The following is a 25,060-nucleotide window of genomic DNA, read 5'->3' as shown; positions in this document are numbered from 1 at the left end:
AAAGGACAAGATAGAGTTAAGAACTGGAATTGAATGATTACTCAATAGGGAATTAAGAAAATGGAAATAGAAATGACACAAAGAAATGTTACCTTCATTCATTAATGCTTTATAGAGTAATACATTGGTAGTGCTCAAGGTAAAGCGAAATCACTTTTTGCTAAATAGAAATAAAAACAATCTAATCCATATTGAATTGCCCCAATGCCAAAGCTCATGAAATATTGCAGAACTATTCTGTGATTACAAATCCAAAGTGATAGTACAGGTAGTTGTTGTTAGTTGTCATTTGCCCATGATAATTTTCAATCTCTAGAATTCATGACCAAAAAACGCACAAATAAAGCCATTTAGTAACAAACTTTCATAATAACATACCGACCTATCCAATCAAGTAATAGGCTAGTTCCTCCTGCTTTCAATATTATAAAAAAAAGTCTAACTTTAGTATTCTGTCATCTGCTGTATGTTGGAAAAAAAGAAAGCGAGAAAGACTGAGAGAAAAGAAGGGAAAGAGAGAAGTTAAAAAAGGATGGAAGAAAGGGAGGGAAGGAGAGAGAGGGAAAGATGGAGGGAGGAATCACAAGCTTAAAATTCTGCTCTAGAACTTTAATGAGTTTGCATTCGCTGTCACCATTTATTTTTGCCGTTGAGTTGATTCCAACTAATAGTGACCCTGTAGCAACCCTATACTATAGGACAGAGTAGAACTGCCCCCATAGGGTTTCCAAGGCTGCAATCTTTAAAGAAGCAAACTGCCACATTTCTGTCCCATGGATAGGCTGGTGGATTTGAACTGCTGACGTTTTGGTTAGAAGTCGAGCACTTAACCACTGCACCACCAGAAATCACAGTCATAGATTTGTTGTTTTTAGGTTAGACTGTCTTTGGTGTTGGCCAGATTCCAATGATCTCTTTTGGTTTTGGCAGAAATGTTGCTCCCTTTATCACCTACTCCCCTTTTTTAGTTAGATTTGAACTGCAGAAACTAGAAGGAAAACCACTCCAAATCCCCCATGTAATAGTGCCATGCTATTTTGAAAAGAGAAACATTCTTAAGGACTATTCTGGCTGGGAAAATCCATCTCAATTACATGATGATAGGGCGTTCAGAGAACCTCCCTCCTACCTTGAAGCCTTAATATCCTTGCACACATCTTAAAGTCAGGGCATATGCCTTAGCTTCGCAAATAAGAATATAATTTAGGATTGAAAAGCAAGCTTCAATGGACGATTCCACATTGCCCCTGTACTCATGTTTTTAAATGACCTTGGTTTTATCCTTTAGGGGTGTGTTACAATAGCCAGGGTAGAGGACATAGGATCTCTCTCAGTAAGGTAACATCAGTCATCTACCAATTTTCACCATTAACTCCTCTTTCCGTCCCACACCCATTCCCCTCTTGCAAAAATAACCAGTTATATGTTGAAATGAATTTACTGATCTGTTAAAAAAAAAAAAAATGGAAATGGCAAATCGCATGGGAACCGTTGTTGTTAGGTACCTTCAAGTCAATTTTCAACCCCTATTTTTTTTTTTTTTTTAGTGACAGAGTAGAACTGCCCCATAGGGTTTTCTTGACTGTCATCTTTATGGAAGCAGCTCAGCAGGTTTTCCCCTGCTGAGTTGCTGGGGGTGTTCCAATTGCCAATGTTAGGTTAGCTGCTGAGCGCTTAAACTTTGCAACACCAGGGCTCTTTAAATTGCATGTAAGTAGCTCCACCGTACTGCCCACAACAACAACAGGTAGCATAAATTTATCATAATCTGCTATGCATAAATGACTTTCACATACTTATTAAACCTTTATGCCAAACTATAGAATTGTAACTTTTGATATTTAAAAAATAAGAGAATATGCCCCTTATGCAGATTCAGGAGCATTTTCTGTTACTATTTGCATAACTCTTTGTTTTCCATAGTTTGAAGTGAATTTTTAACTAATGACAAAGAGAATTCCTGCAATAACACAAATTCTCAGAACATGTCCAATGTACTTCATTTAGAGCTGCACATTATAATTATCAAATCAGAATTTTCTCGATGGCTTTCCTTACCTTCTTAATACCTATTGTCAATCACAAGATTTACCAAGAAATAAAAATACATTTTCAATAGCAATAGAATTAAGGGATATGATTTATTTTTAGCTACGTGCAATTTTATTTTATTTTTATTTTGCATTTAATTCTTATGAGTTGATTTTCGGCATCTTCCTTTTTAAATTTCTCTCAGGATAAGGATGGTTGTTAAGATTCTTAATCCAGGTATGCAGTACAATCAGGAAATGTTTAGTAAAAAAATCTTAATAATCTCAAAGCTTTTGCATGTCTTTGAACGAAGAAAATGGTTACTTAAGGATAACTAATACATTTTTTAATGCATAAGACTGTGTTTGGAAATCTCTCTAATTTCTCAGAGAATTCCTAAACCCATATTTTGAATGGTAAAGTTTTGTGATCTAACTTAACTTATTTGTAGTGTTAATATTTTAAAGAGAAGTTGGAATCCTGCCATTTTGTCTACTGACAATTTTAAGAAAACTAAGTGATTTTTACACGATAATACATGGACAAGTAATAATATGTTCAGATAGGTTACCAAATTTTATATCTTACAAGCAGGAATTTACAAAACAAGTGAATAGCAAGAACCATTCATGATTATAAAATTTGTCCTTATAAAAATTCCCTGAACAATAATAGAAAATTCTATTACCATTAAATACATACACTTTACACTAAGAAAATAAAATAAGTAAAATGCAAACATAATTCTTACCAGCAATGGAAGTCTGCCCTGTAAAAAAGAAAACAAATATCTTTTAGAAATGTTGAAAGTTTCAGATTTCATACATAAATATGTAAATACATGTTAGATGTATATATATGCATATATATATGCTCTTTATATGTAAATTACCATTTAGGGAAGCTGCAATTTTCAGTACCTTTTACCCAATTAAACTATATTTCTTCTCTCAATGCCATGTTTACAAAGCCCAAGTGTCTCAAAACTATACTATTGCTTTTTTCATTCCCAGGCAAAATAAGAAAAATAATAAAGTAAAGGAGAGCTGTTAGGATTAATTTCAAGCCTGCAAAAGTCCTTGGAAAGACGCTTAAAAAGTTCTTTCCCAAATGCATTATTTATCTCATGATTATTTATTGAGCACCTTCTACCTGTTAGTGGCACAGTGGTTAAATTCTCGACTGGTAATAGTAGGTTCTGTCATTTAAACCCACCAACTGCTCTGAGGAAGAAAGATGTGGTAACTGCTTTTGTAATAATTTACAGCCTGGGAAACCCTAGCGGGCAGTTCTACGTCGTCCTATAGGGTCTTTATGAGTTGGAGTTGACTCAACAGCAATGAATGCAGGGGTAAAGTACAATCAAGATTGTGTATTTTCCTGCCTTCAATTTGCTCCATCTAGTTGCTGTTGCTGTTGAGTTGATTCCAACTCATAGTGACCCTATAGGACAGAGTAGAACTGCCTCAAAAGGTTTCCAAGGGGTAGCTAGTGGATCCGAATTGCTGACCTTTTGGTTAGCAGTCTAAGCCCTTAACCACTGTACCACCAGAGCTCTTGTGTGAAATATAGACCAAAAAAAAAAAAAAAAAAAAAACCCATATTATGATGATGAGTGAACCAGAAAGTGCTACAGGAGCACACACAATGATCATGAAATTGCAACCTCAGGTTTGGGGATCTGCTGGTGGAGAAGGTTTTAGAGGGTTCCTATAAGCAGTGACCTAAAGGATTACAGCTACCTTAGTCCTCTAAATCTTTTTAAGAAGTGGGGATTCATCTAAAAGGCTTTGGATAGTCATTGGAGGTCTTTAAGCAGGGCTTGATGGAGAAAGATTTGCATTTTAGATCAACCTTGCTGTGAACTGGAAAATGTATTATCAGAAGGAAAAGCCTGGGCCAGAAAAATCAGGAGACTTGAAGAAAAATTTTTTTTTTTTAAGCATGAAAGAGGATGCTGTCCTACATCAGGGAAATAACACCAAAAAAAAAGAATGGATTCAAAAGACACTTAGGAAGTAGAGTCATCAAGATTTTGAAAATCTGCCACCTAAGATAAAACAATTGGTCCCAGCCCATGTAGAGCAAGGGAGAACGAAGAAGGCAAAAGACACAGGAAACTATTAGCCCAAGGGACTAAGGGATCAAATGAACCAGAGACTCCAGCTTGAGACCAGAGGAACTAGATGATGCCCAGCTACCACCGATGAAAGCCCTGCCAAGGAACACAACAGAGAGTACCAGACAGAGCAGGAGAAAAATGTGGAACAGAACTCAAATTCATGTAAAAAGACCAGACTTGATGGTCTGACAGGGACTGGCAGAACCACGGAAACTATGCACCCCAGACACACTGTTAGCCCAGAATTGAAACTGTTCCCGAAGCCTGCTCTTCAGACAAAGAATAGACAAGACTCTAAAAAAAAAAAATACACACAAGGAATGTGCTTCTTGGTTCAACTGGATATATGAGACCAAATGGTCAGCTCCTGCCCAAAAGCAGGATGAGAAGGCAAGAAGTGAAAGGAACTTGTCGAATGGACATATGGAACTTGGGGTAGAAAGGGTGAGTGTGCTGTCACGTTGTGGGTATACAACTAATGTCACAAAGCATTGTGTGTGCGTAAATTTTTGAATGAGAGATTAACTTGAGCTGTAAAGTTTCACCTAAAGCACTATAGACATATTTTCATATATGTATATACACACATACATATCCTGCAACCATTGATTTGAAAAAAATAATTTCTCCACTCAGAGGCACCATTAGAGGGATATGTCCCAGTTTTCTAAAATTACATTCCCTGGTTTATTCCTTGAAGGAAAATATATTTTTATATGATGGGTGCTATAACATTATTAAAATATGTGCTTATTTTCCTATTATCTTTCTAGATTTTGCCTTAATCATTCATTCTTAAGTATTATTTTTAATTTATCTTATTTGTATTTTTGTCTCTTCTCTTGTTGAGTCATCTTTTATCTTTCTAGCTCACATAAAATAATGTCATTTTTATTATCCTGTTATTTACTTTCCCTCTCCTCTCATTTGCTATATATTTTTTCCCTCTAAATTAAATCCTTAGAATTGTGCTGTTAGTAAAAGAAGTAAGAAGAAAAATAAAATATGAGTATTGCAGTAACTAATAGCTCTCACGTTTTCAATGAAAGAAAAAATAACCCTCATGGTTATTGTTTGTAAAAAAAAAAATTGGCATATTGACAATTTTAAAATATTCACATTGTTTTAAGTGCATGAACAAATTCCATATCATACACCTCTCTTCTTTATCTGAAAAAACACACAGACCTTTAAAAATCTAAAATTATTTTGATATCCCCGGTCTCAATATAAACCTAGAATTGATAAACTTGGAACTTCAATATAACTTAGCGCTTCAAACTCAATATAAATTTAGAACTTCAAACAAGTTCATTCAGTTCAATTAGGCTCAAGGAATATTATTTTTCCAGTAATGCTATTAAATGCCTAGAAGTTCAGACATGAAAAATGTGTGGTCTTTACCTGGCAAAAGCAAAGATATTTAAGTCGTGAGCGTACCTCGTTCACACTAGTAATTAAAATTCTTTCCCTCAGAGATCCACAAAATTCTCAGAACAGGAATGAGGAGGAGAAACAGGTGGAGGAGAAGGTGGGTCATCTGTAGCAAAGGGCCTTGTACATAATATCAGTAAAACCCGATGTGGATTCCAACTCGTTGGAGATCCCATTTGTTGCCAGAGTACAACTGTGCTCCAGAGGGTTCTCAAAGCTGCGACCTTTCGGGAAGCAGATTGCTAGCCTCTCTTCTGAGGCACCTCTGGGTAGGTTTGAAATGCCAAACTTTAAGTTAGTATTTGAGTACTTACCAATTGGCACCACCTACAGACTCCTTTGCACATAATAGGTGATTGATAAGTAATTGCTGGGTGAGTCTAAGCATGAACGAATGCAAAAAAGAAATCAAGCTTATCTGATAAAAACAGCTTTCCGAGAAGAGCTGAGTAGCAAGCCTTACAGGCCATAACAGGGAGTTTGAATGCTTTTCTGAGAGTGATGGAAGTGACAGATGAAAGAATACAGGGCAGAAATCAAACAATAGGTTTGATGACAAGGAAAAGAGGAATCTTGGTGTTACCTGTACCAGCTCCACCATTACTTCTACAGACCACTATACCCTATAAAAAAAAAAAAAAATACTCTATAAACCTGGCTTATTAGTTTATTGCCAGAAACCCTGGCAGTGTAGTGGTTAAGAGCTATGGCTGCTAACCAAAACGTTAGCAGTTTGAATTCACCAGTTGCCCCTTGGAACCTATGGGGCAATTCTACTCTGTTCTCTAGGGTCTCTGTGAGTCAGAATCAACTTGATGGCAATAGGTTTCTTTGTTTGTTTTTTATGTTTACTATGAAAATAAGAAAATGAATGCTGGGATAATATGTGAACTTATTTCTTTTTAAAAATAAGAAGTATGAATACTAGAGTATATATATATTTTTAAAAAGTTTCTAATCTATAGACTATTCATCAGGCCACATACAAGTTAAATGTCTTAGAGAGATTAATCTGAAGTCCTTCTGAAACAATTTTTTTTTTTTTAAGAAATTAGTAATGTTTAGTATTTCAATCTAAGTTTTGTAAAGGACAAGAGGTAAATTATCGAAATAGAGAAGACAATTTTGAGAGTTTTATATTTTTAAAGGCTACTTCATAAATTTATTATTATTAATGGATAATATTTATTGAGTGTTCACTGGTGCCAGGCACTATGCTAAGCTCTTTGCATTCATTTTTGCTCTTAAGCATCACTACAACCCTATGAAGCTGACAGAAGTCAAGTGTCTGGGCCGAGTTTGTAGAGCTGGTACGTGCTAGCTTAGGCTTGAACCTGAGCTTGTCCGATCATGGGCCGAGTTTGTAGAGCTGGTATGTGCTAGCTTAGGCTTGAACCTGAGCTTGTCCGATCATGGGCCGAGTTTGTAGAGCTGGTACGTGCTAGCTTAGGCTTGAACCTGAGCTTGTCGGATCATGGGCCGAGTTTGTAGAGCTGGTACGTGCTAGCTTAGGCTTGAACCTGAGCTTGTCCGATCATGGGCCGAGTTTGTAGAGCTGGTACGTGCTAGCTTAGGCTTGAACCTGAGCTTGTCGGATCATGGGCCGAGTTTGTAGAGCTGGTACGTGCTAGCTTAGGCTTGAACCTGAGCTTGTCCGATCATCAGGCCAGGCTCCCAGCCTGAGGCTCCCGCTTCCCTCATCAACTGTCCTTAAAGACCTTGCTCTCCACCTGAACTTTCCAATATAGAAGTTCTTTTGGCTAGTGTTTTGGGTTCTACAGTGATTGGCTTTTATCAAAAGCCCGTAGGTGAAGGAAAAAAGCATCTTAATCAGGATTAGACTGCAGAGTAAACTGATAACGCTACAAACATTAAAATAAACTTCATCCTAAATGAATATACTAAAATGGATATTGATATCAAATCAGAGTTTGCCGAGTGAACGTTCTGTAAGTACAGACCACCGTTAGAGAAAATTCAGAGGTTCGTTGATTTCATTCACTACAGGATATTATTTTGACAGGAAAGTCAACCAGATACCATAACATCAAACTAAAGCATTATAGGTCTCACACCTCCTGCCTCCTCCCATTTAGCTGTGAAGATACCATATGGAGCTCGGGAAAGGAATAAAAATGCTAATATGTATATATATATATTTCTGGTCTAACCATTTTATTTTTTTTAACCATTGCCCCATATTCAACGTTTCCGCAACTCTTTTAATGGTTCTATCTCATGCAACCAAATTCAGCATTCCGGGAAAATAACATACCCATGCCATCAAGCCCATTCGGACTCCTAGCGACTCTGTAGGACAGAGTAGAACTGCCCCAAAAGGATTCCTAACAGGCTGTAATCTACAGAAGCAGACTGCCACATCTTTCTCCCTGGAGGTAACTGGTGGGTTCGAACCACTGACCTTTTGGTTGACAGCCAATTCTTAACCTTTGCTCCATCAGGGCTCCTTGAAAATAATGTAACATCTAAAATTCTGTCACATTTTCTGTCTTCTGTGTCTATGCTTACTTACTATAAAGGTTTCTTGAATTGAATGTGTTTTCTTTTATAACCGGTTTAATCTTTAAGTCTGAATCTTGATTCTTCCACTGGGTGAATTTTAGACTATAACACTTAGTTTGTCTTATGTTTTATTTTATTTTCTTGGTGCGATATTTTACAGACACACACCCATGTATGCACGCCCACACATGAAGTATTTTATCTTTAAAAAAAACCCAAGCTTACAACATCATGATTTAGACTCAGTGCAAGGCTACCGATTACTGACACACCAAGGTCAAAATTACTTGTTCGTATGTCACAGAATCCCTATAAGTAGATTTTCAGAGTCCACAACATTTTAATAAACATGATAGATGACATGAAAATCAGGCCTTCAAAAATTCTCATAGAAATCCTCTAAAATAAAAAAGAAAAATTTCAAGGCACCCCCAAATTTAAGCCAATACCCTTAAGAAAATACGTAGGCACTACAGCAATCAACGCATCTTATAACAACACTTTAATTTTCATAAGCTATATCCACTACCAAACCCGTTGCCATCGGGTCGATTCCGACTCATAGCGACCCTATAAGACAGAGTAGAACTGCCTCATAGAGTTTCCAAGGAGCGCCTGGTGGATTCGAACTGCTGACCTTTTGGTTCGTAGCCATAGCACTTAACCACTACACCACCAGGGTTTCCGCTATATCCACTAAAAAAAAAAAAAAACCACTAGGTTACATAAATTTAAAAAAAAAAAAAAAGTTTATCATTTTTAAACTAGTACTATAAAGCCTGAAATAAGACATATATAAAGGCCACCTACAAGAAATAGCCTAATTAAAAACCTAACTAACAACTCTTCTGGCAACAAAATGTTATATATATATATTTTTTTTTTAATGTAAGGGCCCTGTGTTTTCATTATTTAAGCGAAGGAATAAAAAAAATACTTAGTAACATTTCAGTAGATGGCACCACAGCACCAAAAATCTGTAAATCATCTACCCCGTCACTCTATTGCCCATTATAATCCTGTTGTGAATCACCAATGGAATTGACCAGGTACATTAAACAGATGAAAACGTAGATAACAGAGCACTTGATCTTCAAAGTTGTGTTATTCTAGCACGTGTATCGTTACTGAATTTACCTTTCCCAATGTTTCTTTTACAACTCAAAATGTTTAAGTGATCGCAAATCAAAGTGGCCTTGAAGCCATACGACTAAGTTCCCGATCAGAGATTTCAGCAAAACTAGAAATCAGTTTGAGTGAAAATGACATTTCAAAAGACAGACTTGGCTTTAAATACCACCTGCTGTCCCCATACCCCCTACAAAAAAGAGAAAGAAATGGAATGCCATTTCCAAAGAGATTTAAACCTGTCTAGTTCTGCAAATCTAAATAAAGTACAAGGACAGAGGGTGAAACCGAATGGATGAAATAAATACTTATTCTCAGAATCTACCCTAAAATGAACAGTGACATGTTTTGAAGATTGAGAACGCATGCCTGACCTCCATTAACAGAAAGTCCATACAAAAATAGCAAAAACAAAATGAAGATAAAAAGTAAGAGTTAAAGAAGACAGATACTCCTTGCTTTCCTTTCTTAGTAAAACAATAGTAACGCACAGGATAAAATAAAAGATTTCTACTTTTACTTTCTCTGTAAACCTGGTATGTGATCCACAGACAGCAAATCCAATAAATCATATCAAATTAATAACTATTTATTTTGGATATGTGCACTGTGTGAGTGATAAACAAGGCACTATCAAGATTTCAGAGAAGCATGGGCAATAGACCTTCTGGCCCTCCATTGGCTTTTCAAAAAATATAATAATAAAACAGTTCACTGAAATGTTATGTATCAGACTCTTAGCTAACCTCTTTACATACATTTTTGCATTTACTCATCCCACCTAAACAAGGATTTAACAATTGTTTTTCCTATTTTATAAGGAATACAACTGAGTTTTAAAGAGGACATAAAGCAATTTACTCATGGTCGCGCATCTAGGAAACGTTAGATTGGAAGTAGTGTCTGTCTCATAATCACTTTCTTATTTTCCACCTAGACCCTGCGTTTCTCCGCTGCCTGCACTGCTGTTAACATACCTGAAATCTCCTGAGTGAAACGGTTGCCCCTTCCCATTCGAAAATAACTGCAGAGGCTTCTGCTCGTATAGAAACACAGGATTGCGGTTGTCTTTATGGACTTGTCCTTTGTTTCATAGATGAGGAAATTAAGACCCAGCAAGCTTAAATGCCTTTCTGACTTCATTCAGGAAGGTTTCCTGCAGCCCGTATGTTTCAATTCTCAGTTTAACGCTCTTTGGGCTATTTTCCATTATGTCAGCCACCCTTTTAATTGGGTCTTTTAAAATGTGTTTTAAGGTAATTTAAAAAAAACCAAAAAAACCCTCATTGTCATCCAGTCAATTCTGACTCATCATGACCCTACAGGACAGAGTAGAACTGACCCACAGAGTTTCCAAGGAGCACCTGGTGGATTCAAACTGCTGTCCTTTTGGTTAGCAGTCATAACACCACTACGCCACCAGGGTTTCCAAGGTAGTTTAAGGCAGCAATTTTATAGCCTTGTTTCCAGTATCGTAACAATGAAAATTACTAACCAACTCCTAGAGCTTAACAATGTACCAATATTTTTATGTATATTATATATCATTGAATGCCAATATCAATAGATAAACACTGACAAGCTGTCCATGACCTCAAATAAATACACGTGTGTTTCCTAGTTCCGCTTATTTTCTTCCTGGAAGGAAAGAGTAAAGAAACTTCAAAAGCAAGGATTTCATATACACATGTACAGTGTATATAAGTGTGTATGTGTGTGTGAAAGGGAGAGAGAAGAGGAAGGAAGGAGAAGGTTTTTGAATGGAAATAAACTGCAGAGTAGGTGGAGAAAAGGAGAAGCAGAAGGCTTGACAGGGATGAAGAAAAATATGAAACGGGACATTGGGTTAAATGTGGCAAGTTGAACACATACATGAGCTTATCTTTACTCTCGCAAAATTCACCAAGGACAGTGAAAGAATAAAGGCATAAGTCCTCAAGGACAAAGATCATGAGAGAGAAGATGACATCAACAAAATTTGTGAAAAAGAAAGTCAGACAAGCAAGTGGTAACTAGTTTATCAGACAGGAGAACTAGAATGCTGTAGCCTAAGACTGCAAGTGCAAGGAAATCAGAAAAGCAAACTAGATTCCCTGTGCAGAATTCTGAAAAATCATAGGAGTTGGAGGAATTAGGTACATGTGAAAGTAATTGGGAATCCCTGGATGATGCAAAATAGTTAACGTGCTCGCTTGCTAACCCAAAGTTTGGATGTTCAAATCCACCTGGGGGTGCCTCAGAAGAAAAGACTAGAGATAGAGATCTACCACTGAAAAGCTTCCGGAGCACAGTTCTACTCTGATGTTCATGGGGTCCACCATGACTCGGAATCAACTAGACAGCAACGGGTAAAAGGCAAAAGTTTACATACTCAACAGTAAGACAACTCTGTAAGCATGCCCTCCTCCCCTACAAACAGACATAGATAGCCACCTCCCCTTATTCAGCTCCCAAAATGTTAACATGCAGATTTAGAGTCCCAAGGTAGGAGCTTGAAGCATTATTCCCTGGGGAAACTCACCGTCCTGAGAGAAAACATTACAGATACGGAGGTGGGATGGTGTTCCTGCCCAATTATTCTAGCAAGGTTCACAAATTTACAAACTCGCCTATGCCCACAGAACTTCGACAAACTTTTTTTTGAGTCTCACTCTTAGATACCAATGGCCATCCAAGAAATATTAGACAAAAAGCCTTTAAAAAGAAACACAGAGACCAAGATAATTAGAAGCGGGACCTGGCAGAAACACAGGCAACGCGGGGAGGAGAAAAAAGCCTAAAAGCCAACTGTAATCTGTGTCCTCAGAAATGAGATGGCATTGCATCTATAAACAAAGAGCAGGAGGTTGTTTAAGGCCACATTCCAAGGTCAAGCAAGTCCATAGACAGTGTCCAAAATCTAAAAAGAAAAAAAAATCAAGAAATAACACCATAACATCAATGCCAATTAAAAATGACAAAATGTTTGCTTCTGGAAAGAAGGAATCAAGGATGGGGAGGAGACTGGTGGCAAGTAAGAGGTCTTATTTACTACAAGCCTTTAGAGTATTATTTAAATCTTCAAACTATACACATACATACACACATGTGAATAACAATACAAATGAAGAAAGGTATTGGTATGTAAAACGGAGTCGAGAATAAAAAGGACAAATGAATAGGAGTTTGGGGCTGAATAAAACCAAGGAACTCATTATTTTTTAATATAGCAGTCATATCTACTTCTCTCCCGAAGAATCATCATGTGCAGTATCACAAATATTTTTCTTCACAGGTGAGTACATATGTGTATATGCACATACATACACACACCTCTAAAACTAGGCATTTTTTTACATATTGTTTATATTTGCCTTAAAACATAGTTTCATCAACCTCAGGCATGTTAACTAGCTAAGTGATATGGAACCAAAAAAAAAGTCAAATAACAACTAAAAAATTACATAATAAAGGTTGAATGACCATGTATGAAAGATTGGTTACTTTGCTGTATTTTCTTATCTTAAAATATTTACCTATTTCAACCTGAGGTCTTTGTTTTAGAGTATCATGTCTTAAAATGTCCAATAGCCAAACTTGTTTCATAAACACTTCATGCTACATGCCCCGTGGAGAGATTTACAAATTACGTTAACACATTAAAGGCATTGAAGGGAGCCCCTGAGTGGTAATTGACTACTAGCTGAAAGATTCGCAGTTCAGACTCATCCAGAGGTGCCTCAGAAGACAGACTTGGCCATCTGCTTCCAAAAGGTCACAGCCTGGAAAACCCTGCACAGTTCCTCTCTGTATACATGCAGTCGCTATGAGCCAGAAAAGATTCAACAACTAACAGCAACAGCAACACATAGCTTATCAGAGAAAGTTAACAGAACATGTTAAAGACATTGAGAAATATATGTAAATTGTTTAACCCAGGGTCTCCCAAAATGACCAAAAACTCATTTCTTTTCCCATGGAAATACACATATTGTAGAAATTCTCATGAGATATGAGTGCCACGGAACTCCAGTGTTTCTGAGAAAACCACTTATAAATTTCCAATTTGTAAAAATCGTAGTTTTTAACCTTAACTGCCCACCAAATTAAAAATACAGATTCCTGGGGTCCATCTTCGGGAATTCAGATTTAGTAGATTTGAGGTGAGATCTGTGTACTGGTATTTTCTTTTTTTTTTTAATTGCATTTTAAGTGAAAGTTTACAAATGGTATTTTCTTAAAACTTTAAGGATGATTATGATGGAGAACAGGGTTATGAACAAATGGGTTTTTTAGCACCTTTACTGCTGTCCATGATATTCACTGGATGTTTAAGCCATTGTGCTAAATAATTTTATGTTATTTCATCTAATCATTACAGAAACCCTACAGAGTAAATATGTACCCTCTTTTTTACAAAGACTCAAAAAAAAAAATACATTTATGCAAGGTTAAAGAACTCATAGGAAAAAGAGTTTGGATTTAAACGTAGATCTAACTCCAAAGAGCCCTGCACTTGTTCAACTGCGCTCTCCTGTAAAGAAAACATGTATAATGCTAAATGCGGTGGTTGGTCTGAGAGCTATTGGGGACCCAACGATGAGTCAAAGATCATGTAGGAGACATCAAAATGGGATTCACATGAAATCACACATTTAAAAAAATTTAAGTGAAAAACTGCTGGACAACGGCTATAAAAAAGGTAGGTTGATATTGTTTAGCAAAAAAAGGAGGAGGAAATGTGAACAGGACAATGACACGTTAAAACCACAGCATGAACTTGTCCTTCAGTTTTGTGACCCAAATCCTCAAGGAAGGAAAAATAGAACACACTAGAAAATGTTATGCTCTTATTATTCCACACTTGTTTTAAAAAAGAATGAGAGAAAGAAAAGAAAAGAAAGAAAGAAAAAGAAAACACTTCTCCTGATTAAACCTATAACTTCGAGAAGAAGTGGGGTTAAGTGAGCGAATGCGTTAGCGAGACTTCCTGTAGAGAAAAAATAGTGCACGGAGGGTGTGGGTCTATGCATTTAAACTAAGTCTGTAATGAACTCCTTGCAGCAGAGTCCCGCAACTTTCCTAAATTAACCATGAGTGAAATCTCAATTATACTTTTTTTTTTAGGGAACTAAATCAAAGTTAAAAAAAAAAAAAAAAACAGAAAGTAAGTGCTAAGTTTTAAGGCGCCCACTTCACAGTAACTAGTCACAAACAGGATCAAATGTCGCTTTGGCTGCACAAAAGCCTCCTCTCCTCCAGCTGAGGATAATAAAAGCAAAGGCTGATAAATGCACTACTAATTTCTTCTCATTTCCTCTTAATGAAAACTCTGAACAGAAAACACTTGGGTTACTTTCAAAACCATGAAAGTAGCCCAGGCATAATGGGAAAAGCTACACTTTCAAACAGAAGAGGCTTTCCATGTGTTGTTCTCACAAGACTGCTATTCGCCCAGCTAAAAGCTAGCAGCAGTGCCTTTACTGCTCTTGTGGTTTCTCCTTCTCGGTGTACTTCTGTTTTTCTTATTCTGAGTCTTTATAGGAAAGGAAGAGCTGCAGCTCATGCGGTTAAGCGCACAAGCACTTCCAAATGGTGCAATGGGTTGCCATAGCACCAGCGTAATCAGCCCTATCTCGGGGTTAAAACCACAACTTCTCTAGTTGATGTTGAAGCGCCTGCTTATACATTCAACTGCTACAAAATACTGAATTTTAGTTTGATTTGTTTTCCTGTCAATAAAAATATATCTCCAAGATAAGGTTGATTTTTTTTTTTTTTTTTGACTTGTCTATTTTTTTGCTTTGGGAACATTTCATTTAGAAAAGCATTTGCTAGTGAAATTTTAAAGAGAAAAAAAGTTAAAGTCTATCTTCACATCTTTAATAACAGAAAGTCACCCTCTCTTTGGCTGGTGATTCAATTGCATGCGTTCATTAGATAGTGGAAACTTGAAGAAAATAGTAAGATAAATAAGCTTATTTATCAATAGAATTCAGATTTCCTTTTACCCCAAGATCATGGTTATGAAATGACCGACCATACTGAAGGCAAGGACATTCTACATTTCTGCAGAACTCTTTAGCACCACGTATGAAAATGATAGTTTAAATATTACTCTGCCACTTGGAAACACCACACTGCGCCCTTTGCAAGCAAGATATGCTGCGGTAAAATAAGTTGAGTGACTTCCTTAAAATCACGCTTGACAGTCTCAGGCCAAGTTAATGCCTGAAAAAAAAAAAAAAATGTGGGAACATTTTCCTGCTTTACCACATTACCAGACACTCTTTGGCCCTGGCTGGTAACAATTTTCCATGCTGGGTATTTCTAGCAATCGTCTTATGTTTCAACTCGAGACAATCTTATCAGGATAGAGCAAATATTAAAATAGTAAATTAATATCCATAAATTATAAGTCCTGGAAAGAATCACCAGATCCGTCTTATTTAGCCTCACTAGAAAAATTCTTCTTGGACCAGTTCTTCACGCCTTTTTACATCAGAAAATATTTCATCTATCTTGAGTGAAAAAAAGGAACATTTACGGATACATGGTCTTACATAATCCTCATAATATCCTTATGTGATAGGTGTTAATGCTCTTGTTTTATAAATTAGGACATGATGATACAGTTTAAACAAATTGCTCAGGATCTAGCTCATAAGAAACAGAGCAGAAGCTCATTCCCGGGTCTACTCCATAATGCCGCCTTCTGGGAACAGGGACTCAGAGCCTTCACTTCACATCCTTCTCCTGAATTTAGGAACATATTCCCTGAATGCCTAATATCTGGTGTCTGTCGCTTCCTTTTCCTCTCCACTGCCTTTACCCTAGTGCAGGTATTTATCATGTCCTATTTCACAAACGTTATACTCGGTTTCTAAACAGACAGCTTCCTCCACTACCACCCACGCACGCTAGATACTGCCACATCAATCCATTTCTAAAGTGTCTTGATATGTTTCTTTCCTGTTAAAATATTTGAAAACCCTTTATAATCCATCTTCAGCCTTTCACAATAATACTCCCATTATGCTAATAGAAAAACACTTATTTTTTTTCTAAATTCTGTTTAAATACAACTTAATGGAACCCACATAGATTTCATGACACGTTCCTCTCTCCCTTTGAGTGTAACATCACTTTGGTCCAAAATGCCTTTTCTCCTTTTAATGACTCTGAATCGTATCCATTCTCAAGACTTGGTTCAAACTCTAAGTTCTTGACTATTTTTCTGACCTCCCCAAGCTAGTGGAGTTTTCTAACAATTAGAACGATAATCCCATATGCCACTAGTGAGGGTTCAGTTCATAAATTGACCTACCTAATCAGTTATCTTTGTACATGTTCAGTTGCAGTTAAGAGCATAGATTTTGAAAAGAGCAGGCAGAGGTTTGAATCTCTGCACTGCTACTCTCTAGCTGTGTGAACCTGGGCAAGTGGCATACGCTCTCTACCATCAGCTTCTCTTCAGTTAACTGAAAATAATCTGTACTCAGAGACCTGTTGTGGAAACGAAGTGAAGCGATGTTTGTGAAGCACTTAGTAACCAGTTTAGAAACTCAATAAAATGGTGGCAATCATTTGTGTTATTGTTATCAGCTGCAACATCACCTGGAGGCTTTTTGTTGTTAACTCTATTTGTGATTCTTAAAAGCACTGATGAAACCAGCAGCCCTTGTTTCCACACAGTGGTTAGCTTATGAAAGGTAATTAATAAATATTTGTTGATTTAATTTTAATACAGTTTGTGCCTATGGTCCCACAGAAACAAAACTGAGCAACAAAATTTTGAAACTCTTTGCAGCATGTGTAATTTCTCATTTCATAAGATGGTATTGCATTTCCTCTTGGCTTTTTATGTGTCTTAGAATTTTCGTACACATATATTTACATCCTTGCAATGAAGAACAAAATGAAAAACTATACCCGAATATATAAACAGCTGTATAAAAGAAAAAGCTGCTTTTTGCTTTGTACTCACACTGACCTGGTTTTGAATACTACTAGCTTAGTCCGTTAGGATCTTGTGCTGGTTAGGTAATATTTGTGAGCTCTAGGCTCCTTGTCTGTCAAGCCAGGATCATAATACGTAGTGTATATAGCGTAAGAGTTGATACGAGGATTAGATGATGTAAATCTTGCCAAGGTCTTTGCAAAATAGGTGGCAGGCACACAGGTGGTGTTGAATAAGTGTTCATTCATTACAGTTAGCACTAATCTATTCCTCTGCCTTTTCCACTCGGTGCCCATCAATGTCGACACTTTTCAAATATGATTCCAAAGTCCAGTGATAGTTAAAACTATTTAAGGCTATCAGAGCTGAGAGATCTATTCTTTTCATTGGCACACAAAAATCTCATTTTGTTGTTAATTGCGAAAAAAGTAAGAATTTCAGTGTGCCTTTTATTGTCTTGCATTCTGAATCTCTGCATAATTCTCCCATGATTAGGTGACTCCTGCTGAGCAAGGAAGAGCAAGAAATGAGTTAGTTATGTTCCCAGATTATAGCATTCAGGGTGCCTCTCGGTTTGAATGTGATTATCGTGGTCAGTGCTGCATTTTATTATATTCCATGTGCACTTCCCCTCATTCTGTGGAAGGCTTTTGAAAAAACTTTATCAAAAGCAAGGCTGATGAGTGATAATAAAGATAGTAACCCTCAAAACCAGCTGACTGTGCCAATGACCTGTTAGCTGTGATTCTGAGTACGGAGTCATGGAAACAGCTCTCGGCCCCTGGGCTCGGAATCCCAGGCCTCCCTTCTCTCACAAAGCTGCTCAAAACAACACCGGTGCCACGCCTGCACCATGACCCAGTTTCCTGGCAATCATACAGAAAACTACTTCAGAACCTGCCCGATGACTGATACAGATCTACCATCTGTTCCTTCAAGTTGACAATTGCAAAAAAAAAAAAAAATTTTGACAGCTGGATGGAAAAAAAACACGACCTCTTCAGCTTCATATTGAATTTGGTATTCCTCCTTGTTGATTGGCTAAGGCATTCCCCAATGTCAAAAGTATAGCTCATGTTTATGTTAAACTGATGTTAAAACGTGTTCTGTTGGAAAATCTCAAAAGCACAGCTTCTTTAGCCCTGGGTCCTCAGAGTATCCAGCACCAAGCTGGACACCCACATAGCACATCAACATTCCTTTAATTTAATCAAAACTGATTTGACTGAATTGAGTTATAAAAAAAATTTTTAAATGTTAAAACCCTTTAGCAACATTTAGAAGGTTGGCATCTAGTGGTCTAAGTAAACTTACTTATTCCTGGTCCATTTTTCCTTTCACCCATTTCTCTTACTGACTCCCAAAGTGGCAGAATTTTCCCCTTTCATGCAGGAGACCATTCCAACCAATGAACTTCAAATGCAACCACCACGTGTCTGTCAGTGGAGCCTTACTTGTTTGCTGTGATGCTACAAAGGCTTCAGCAGAGTTTCCAGACTAAAGTGAGCTAGGAAGAAAGGCCGGGTGATCTACTTTCAAAACTCAGCCAATGAAAACCCTGTGGATTGCAATATGGTCGGATCTAAAACATGTGCTTTAGAATTTGTTGTTAGTTGCTGCCTGAGGACCCCTAAAGTCAGGGGCAACGACAGCAACTAACAACAAATTCTAAAGCACATGTTTTGATTCCATACAGCATCTGTAGCCTCTTTTTTGAGGGATAGACCAAGGTAGGAATGATAGTCTGGTCATTGGCACAGCTCTGGAATAATCTCTGCCATCCTTTCTCTATACCCTTCCAAATGAATTCAGCAGTTAGAACACTCACTTCAGATCCAGAAATGTGCCAGTGGTCTGATAAAGCCAGACATGAAGGAAAGGGATGGTTGCCTTTCTCTTATACTGATTATCTTCCGGGAAAGATAATTGTTTTCATTTGTTTATTCACTTCAAATTTTCCTGCCATGACATAAAGATAGAAAAACATTTTTGTGTGTGTATGGTGTGACAGGAATTCCAGTTCTTGGCTTAGCTTGTCATTTCACATCATAAAAGAAAGCCAATTGGGGCTGAGAAAATTCTTAAGGGAAATCTTATCAGAAGCTCGTAGTTTTCTTTTTTTGCATTACTTTGCTCTTGTCGATAATCCATTCAAAATGAGCCTATTCAGGGGAAGGTGAAGCTAAAATTAGATAGATTCTTTTGTGAATAGGCTATAACCAATGGCATATACTTTTAGAAAAAAAGCTAAAGGTTGGTAACTAAATAAAGGTAAACATGAGGTACATATAATAGAAAGCTTTGGGTTTTTTCTTATAATAAACACTTTTCTCATAGTCCATCACCTACCCCAACAAGATTACCTCTCCTTTAAAATTTAGGTGGTTGTTTCTCACCCAAATGAATTACGTATTAAAAAGATGCAATCACTTATTTTCATAAAATGAATAGAAATGAGGAACACTCAACATTTTCCAAGGATGACTGCAAATTTGTTGTAGCCATTCTTCACTTCAAAACCTTGAAATCAGGCCTTTGGATCAGAGAAAGATTTGAGGTAGGTAAAATCCCCACACTATTTGAATGTTCAGTTTTTAAAAAGATTATGCAAACTGAATGGAAGCAATGATCAGTGTCAAAAAAGTGCGATGAGATTCCAGCAGAAGAGTTTTAAGGCACATGGTGTGATAAAAATTGGGGGTAAAATAAAATACACTTTGGTGTGTGCAATCTGGAAGCATATACATCAGTCTCTTAACATTACTACTCTTCTAACTCACACATTTCTCTGTTATTTAAATTGCTATGAGTCCATATTTTGTCAGTAGATCATTAATATCAATTCTGTGCATCGGAGAGAGAAATTTATTGAAAACCATGTTAATCTTTTTTTTTTTATTTTCTGCAAACTGGTTTTGATGCAAGATACATGATAATAAGAATTAAAAAAATAAAAAGGAACTTAGATTATGTTTTTAGAAGGTAAAGATTACATCGTACAATATCCTCAATTTGCAGATGGTTAAACGTTATGCTGACACCTTTGCAATAAATCACAACAGTTCTCCCACTGAGTATCTTAGAACCCATAGTGAAGATTAGCAACATTTTTTTTAAGTGAAAACTATAAAATCGCAGAATTAGGAAAACTAGAAAATACTTAAAATACTTTGAGCTACCCTCCAATAGTGAAAATAAAAGTACTGATAATAACGACAGCAGTTGATATGTATTAATACCTTACTATATATATATTTTATATATATATATATATTTTTTTATATATTAGTCTTACGCTGAGGTGCTCAGATAAACAACCTCTGCTTTCAGTTAGCTTCACACCACTCTCTGCCTGTTCATTGACTATATTTGCTGATTTCTCCATTGTTCCTAATCCTGTATCTCTTCAAGGTCTCCATCGCTCTGGGAGAGGCCAGGCACTGCAGGAAAGCAGCTGCTCTGGGAGAGGCCAGGCACTGCAGCAAAGCAACTGTAGGCCTGTGGACCACAAAGACAAAGTTCAATTCTTCTTATGCCATGTGAACTAGACTCTTACCAATGAGCTTTGCCTTCTTATCCAAAAACTAAGTGGACAATACCTATTTCCCAGTGGTGTGGTGTCGATTAGAGATATGTTATGTGAGGCATCAGATACATAGTAAGCATTCAAAATACATGGCAGCTGTCTTCATTGCCAGGAAGGCACATTTAAAATAGAAAATGACCAACAGAAAGACTAACAAAAATATCAGTCGGAAGTTTCTATAAGGAATTCTGTATTCACTAGTATTCATGGAAGGAAATTTATGATAGATATTCAAACTACATGAATTTCACAAAGGGATGATTCAAGCAACATAGAAGGGAAAGAACCACTATGCTAACAATACTGCAGAGTGGAAAGCATGTTATTAGGAGCACAGAATCTCCAAGCTTGAGAGTCATTGTGAAAATTCAATGACATACTATTTGTGAAAATACTGTAAATTACACAGTCCTAAAAAAAAAGTTAGCTTTAATAATAACATTTCCTTGAAAATTATTTATGACTAGCCTCTATGTTCAGGAAAGAGCATCAGAAATCAGACAAATCCAAATTTGGAGATTCTCTATAAAATACTTGACCAGTAACACCTCAAAAGTTTCAAGGCCATGAAAAACAAAGAAAGACTGAAAAACTATCGCAGCTAGGAGGAGGCTAAAGAACCATGATGTGTAAAAGTAATCGAGAGTCCTGGATTGGATCCTGGAGCAGAAAATGGACATTAATGAAAAAAAATGGTGAGCTCTGAATAAAGTCTATGGTTTATTTAATTGCACTATGTCAGTTGCCAGAGAGTTGACTCCAAATCATGGCCATCCCCTGTGTGTCAGTGCACAGTCGTGCACCATAGGTTTTCAATGGCTAATTTTTTGCAAGTGGATCGCCAAGCCTGTCTTCTGAGCTGTACCTCTGGGTGGACTCGAACTCCCAGCCTTTTGGTTAGCAGCTGAACACATTAACCATTTGCACCATCTACTATACCAATCATTATTTCTTAGTTTTGACAAATGTCCCACAGTTATTTAAGATGTTAACATTAGAGGAAGCTGGGTAAAGAGTAAATGAGAACACTGTACACTATTTTTGCAAATTTCTGTAAATCTAAAATTTTACCAAAATGAAAGATTCTTAAAAATTTTTTGTTTGTATGGTTCAGAGAAAGCTAAAGCAACTTTTCTTGCCTTGGGTAAATAAATCAAGATTTTTTCTATGGTTTTTAAATTGACGATTTTTGAGATTGCAGACTTTTCAAAACGCAACTGATAAATGTTTGTGATCATGGCCCTCGTCACCATACAATGATAGTGCTGATGTTGTAAACTACCAGCACTGAAAAGACGTTATAGATCCTGACATATGTAAGGAATCATAAAATTTCAGGGTTGAAAAACATAATAAAGATTGCTTTTTTTTTTTAATCTACCTAATTCTTGAAACGAATTTAGAAAATCCCTATTCACGAGTTCTGAGTTTATTTTTTAATGCCTTTATTGAAAGTTCACCCACAACTTTCTGCCACTGCCCTCCGCATCCATTGTCCCACCAGGGTGCACAAGATGCTGCTCCAGGTGCACATTAAAAAGGACACAGTGTCCGAGCCACAGAGGCAGTGCCACTACTACCGCATGTGAGGAACAAAGGCAGAGAAAGAAAAGTCTTTGGTTTAGAGGATAAATCCGTACTAAGTCAGAAGTATATACATATCTTTTCTTTTTATTTCTACTTTATGATGTATCAAATGAACACACAAAAGTCTACTAATCAATTGAGGGAGCTTGTTTTTAGGTTTTTGGAATATATACATGAATACATTTGAAGATGTTTACATGATTCACCCACGTGACAAAAATCATGTAATTAAAATGCTGTTTTAGGAGAAGTATATTACACAATCCTCACAATTGCTGATTCTTAAGTTTGGTTTTGCTTTTTTAAAAAATACCATCACAGTAAAGAAAAACATCACAAACTAAAAGGCAGATCCCACTGGATATCTGGGGAAATTCTGTTTCATTCTGAGAATATATTCTTCTGTAGTCTTTCATCATATCTTGTTTATTCTCCCGAAAGTTTTTTTCCCCTTAGCATCACCGAATGAATCGTAAAAAAGGACTCTCACATGTCTGAATCACAAACCGAGTTGGGAGCGTGGGGCTATCCCTCAGGGACGGAAATAATGGAAACAACAAAAGCAACGTATTTTAATTTATTGAAAACCATCATATTTCTATTTATTTACTGAATAAATATTTTCAATGCCTATTATGTATAAGATGCCATGTTTGTTGCTGAGAATCACAAAATCCTTGACCTTTAGCAACTTACAACCTAATAAAGCAAAGTATGTAGACATGGTTATAATTATAGTATAGTAATTATAGTAATAGCTAGCAGGTTAAAAAAAAAGAATCCATTGCCATCGAGTCAATTCCAACTCATAGTGATCCTATAGGACAGAGTAGAGCTGCCACATAGAGTTTCCAAGGAGTGCCTGGTGGATTCAAACTGCTGACCTTTTGGTTAGCAGCCATAGCTCTTAACCACTACGACACCAGGGTTTCCAGCTAGCAGGTACACAGCACTTATTATGTGTCAAGCACTATACTAGGTATATTATATATATGTGTGTGTGTGTATGCATGTGTATACATATATATGCATATATATGTGTGCACATTTACATACTTCTATGCATATACGGACTTATATGCATATATACATATACATAAGTATACATATATACACACATACATACTTCCTCAATCCTTATAACAGCTCTACGAAGTACATACAATTACTATCCCTATTTTATAGATTAGGAAAGCACAATAAAGCACCGTAAATAATGCTTCTAAGGTCATTCAGCTTGTGAGTGGCAGAGACAGGGTTCCGATTCATGCAGTATGACTCATCCTCACGTCTTTTAACCATTAGGCAATAATCACATCACAATGTGCTATGATATTGTTCAGATATGTTAAGATAAAAGGAAACATTGAGAATATGTCCTGATTTCTGGCTCAGACAACTGTGTGAACGCTGACGTTGTTCACTGATACAGGGAATATAAGCCAGGTTAATGGAAGAAGACTTTGAGTTTCTTCTTGGTAACGTTGAGTTTCAGACACCAATGGGATATCAGCTGGAAGTTTCTTGTACATGGCTGGAGAAATAGGTCCTCAGTACAGAAAGACAGCAGAGCTGGAAATACCGTGTTGCAGTTGAGCACAATGTGCTCTGGAAGCAGGGAGCTAGAGTGCCCAGCCCATTTGTGGAGAAATAATGGAAAATTTTCTGAAAAAGTAATGTCTAAATTGAAAATGACCTATAAGAGTTATGCAGGAAGGGAAGCCAAGTTTTTCAAAGAAAGAGAACAGTGTAGGCAAAGGTCCAGAGATGAGAACCTAGTACTTTTCAGGAAGTAAGTGTTCTGCATGGCTGCAATATTAAATGTCAGGTAGAAAGAGTCTAGAGAAGCTTCTACAAGGGAAGCAAGGGACGGAAGATGAAGAGTCTCTTCTTTTATACTAAAATTAAACATTATCCTTAGGCAACAGGTTTTACACTGTAGAGTTTTAAGCAAGTATGTGTGGTGTGCAGAATGGAGACAAAGATACGGGTTCAAAGCATGCATCTGTTAAAATGTTTTCAGCCGTAACTGTGCGAAAAATTCAACTGGCACAGATTAAACATGAAGGAATTCATTATCTCACACAACAGGGAATCTAGAGATTGTATTAATCTGGATCAGGTGAATTCAGTGACTCAGTAATGGTATTAAGGGCCCAGGAACCTTACACATTTTTGCTCTGCCATTCACAGAGTAAGGCCTAACCACCCTCACGGTGTTAAAACGAACAGGTGTCACATTCTCATAAAGTATCAACCAGAGACAGGAAAGTCGCCTTGCCTTCCTTTTGCCTCTTTTGAAGACTGAGAAAGTTTTCCCAAGTCCCCTCATGTTTCACTGGCCTAAATTTCATCACTGTCAAGGCAAAGGTATTCTCCGTGATTTGCTTTGACCAATCAGGAACCAACTTTAAGTCACATGGGGACAGAAAGACACAACTGAATTTTGAGTCACATGGAAAGGCATGAATAGCTAATAAAAGAAAGAAAAGAAAAAAAGGATCTCATTCACAAGAAAAATGCAGAGAAGAGGGAGATGACAACCTCAGGGTCTACTGCACAAACTCGAGTGACCCAAATCAAAGTGTAGTGATTAAAGAAGACACAGGTGGATATTTCAAGAGATATGAAGGCAGCCTCAACCGTGCTTTATAATAAAGCTAAGTTACGATAAAAGGAAATATTGAGAGTATGCCCTGATTTCTGGCTC

At 36.9% G+C, this 25,060-nt stretch overlaps 1 protein-coding gene across 11 annotated transcripts in view; it reads right to left on the bottom strand.

The window, feature by feature from the left end:
* PTPRC (protein tyrosine phosphatase receptor type C) overlaps positions 1–25,060 on the bottom strand; it is a 137,409-nt gene that overhangs the window by 79,879 nt on the left and 32,470 nt on the right. For all 11 annotated transcript variants that reach the window (XM_049857680.1, XM_049857679.1, XM_049857683.1 and 8 more), the window contains one exon: positions 2,783–2,800. In XM_049857680.1, the coding sequence (XP_049713637.1) occupies positions 2,783–2,800 (18 nt within the window). The remainder of the gene's footprint in view (positions 1–2,782; positions 2,801–25,060) is intronic.

The sequence above is a fragment of the Elephas maximus genome, chromosome 18 (genome assembly GCF_024166365.1).
Source record: "Elephas maximus indicus isolate mEleMax1 chromosome 18, mEleMax1 primary haplotype, whole genome shotgun sequence".
Classification (NCBI taxonomy): domain Eukaryota; kingdom Metazoa; phylum Chordata; class Mammalia; order Proboscidea; family Elephantidae; genus Elephas; species Elephas maximus.
The sequence above is the reverse complement of the archived record's forward strand: the minus strand, read 5'-3'. Positions and strand labels throughout refer to the sequence as shown.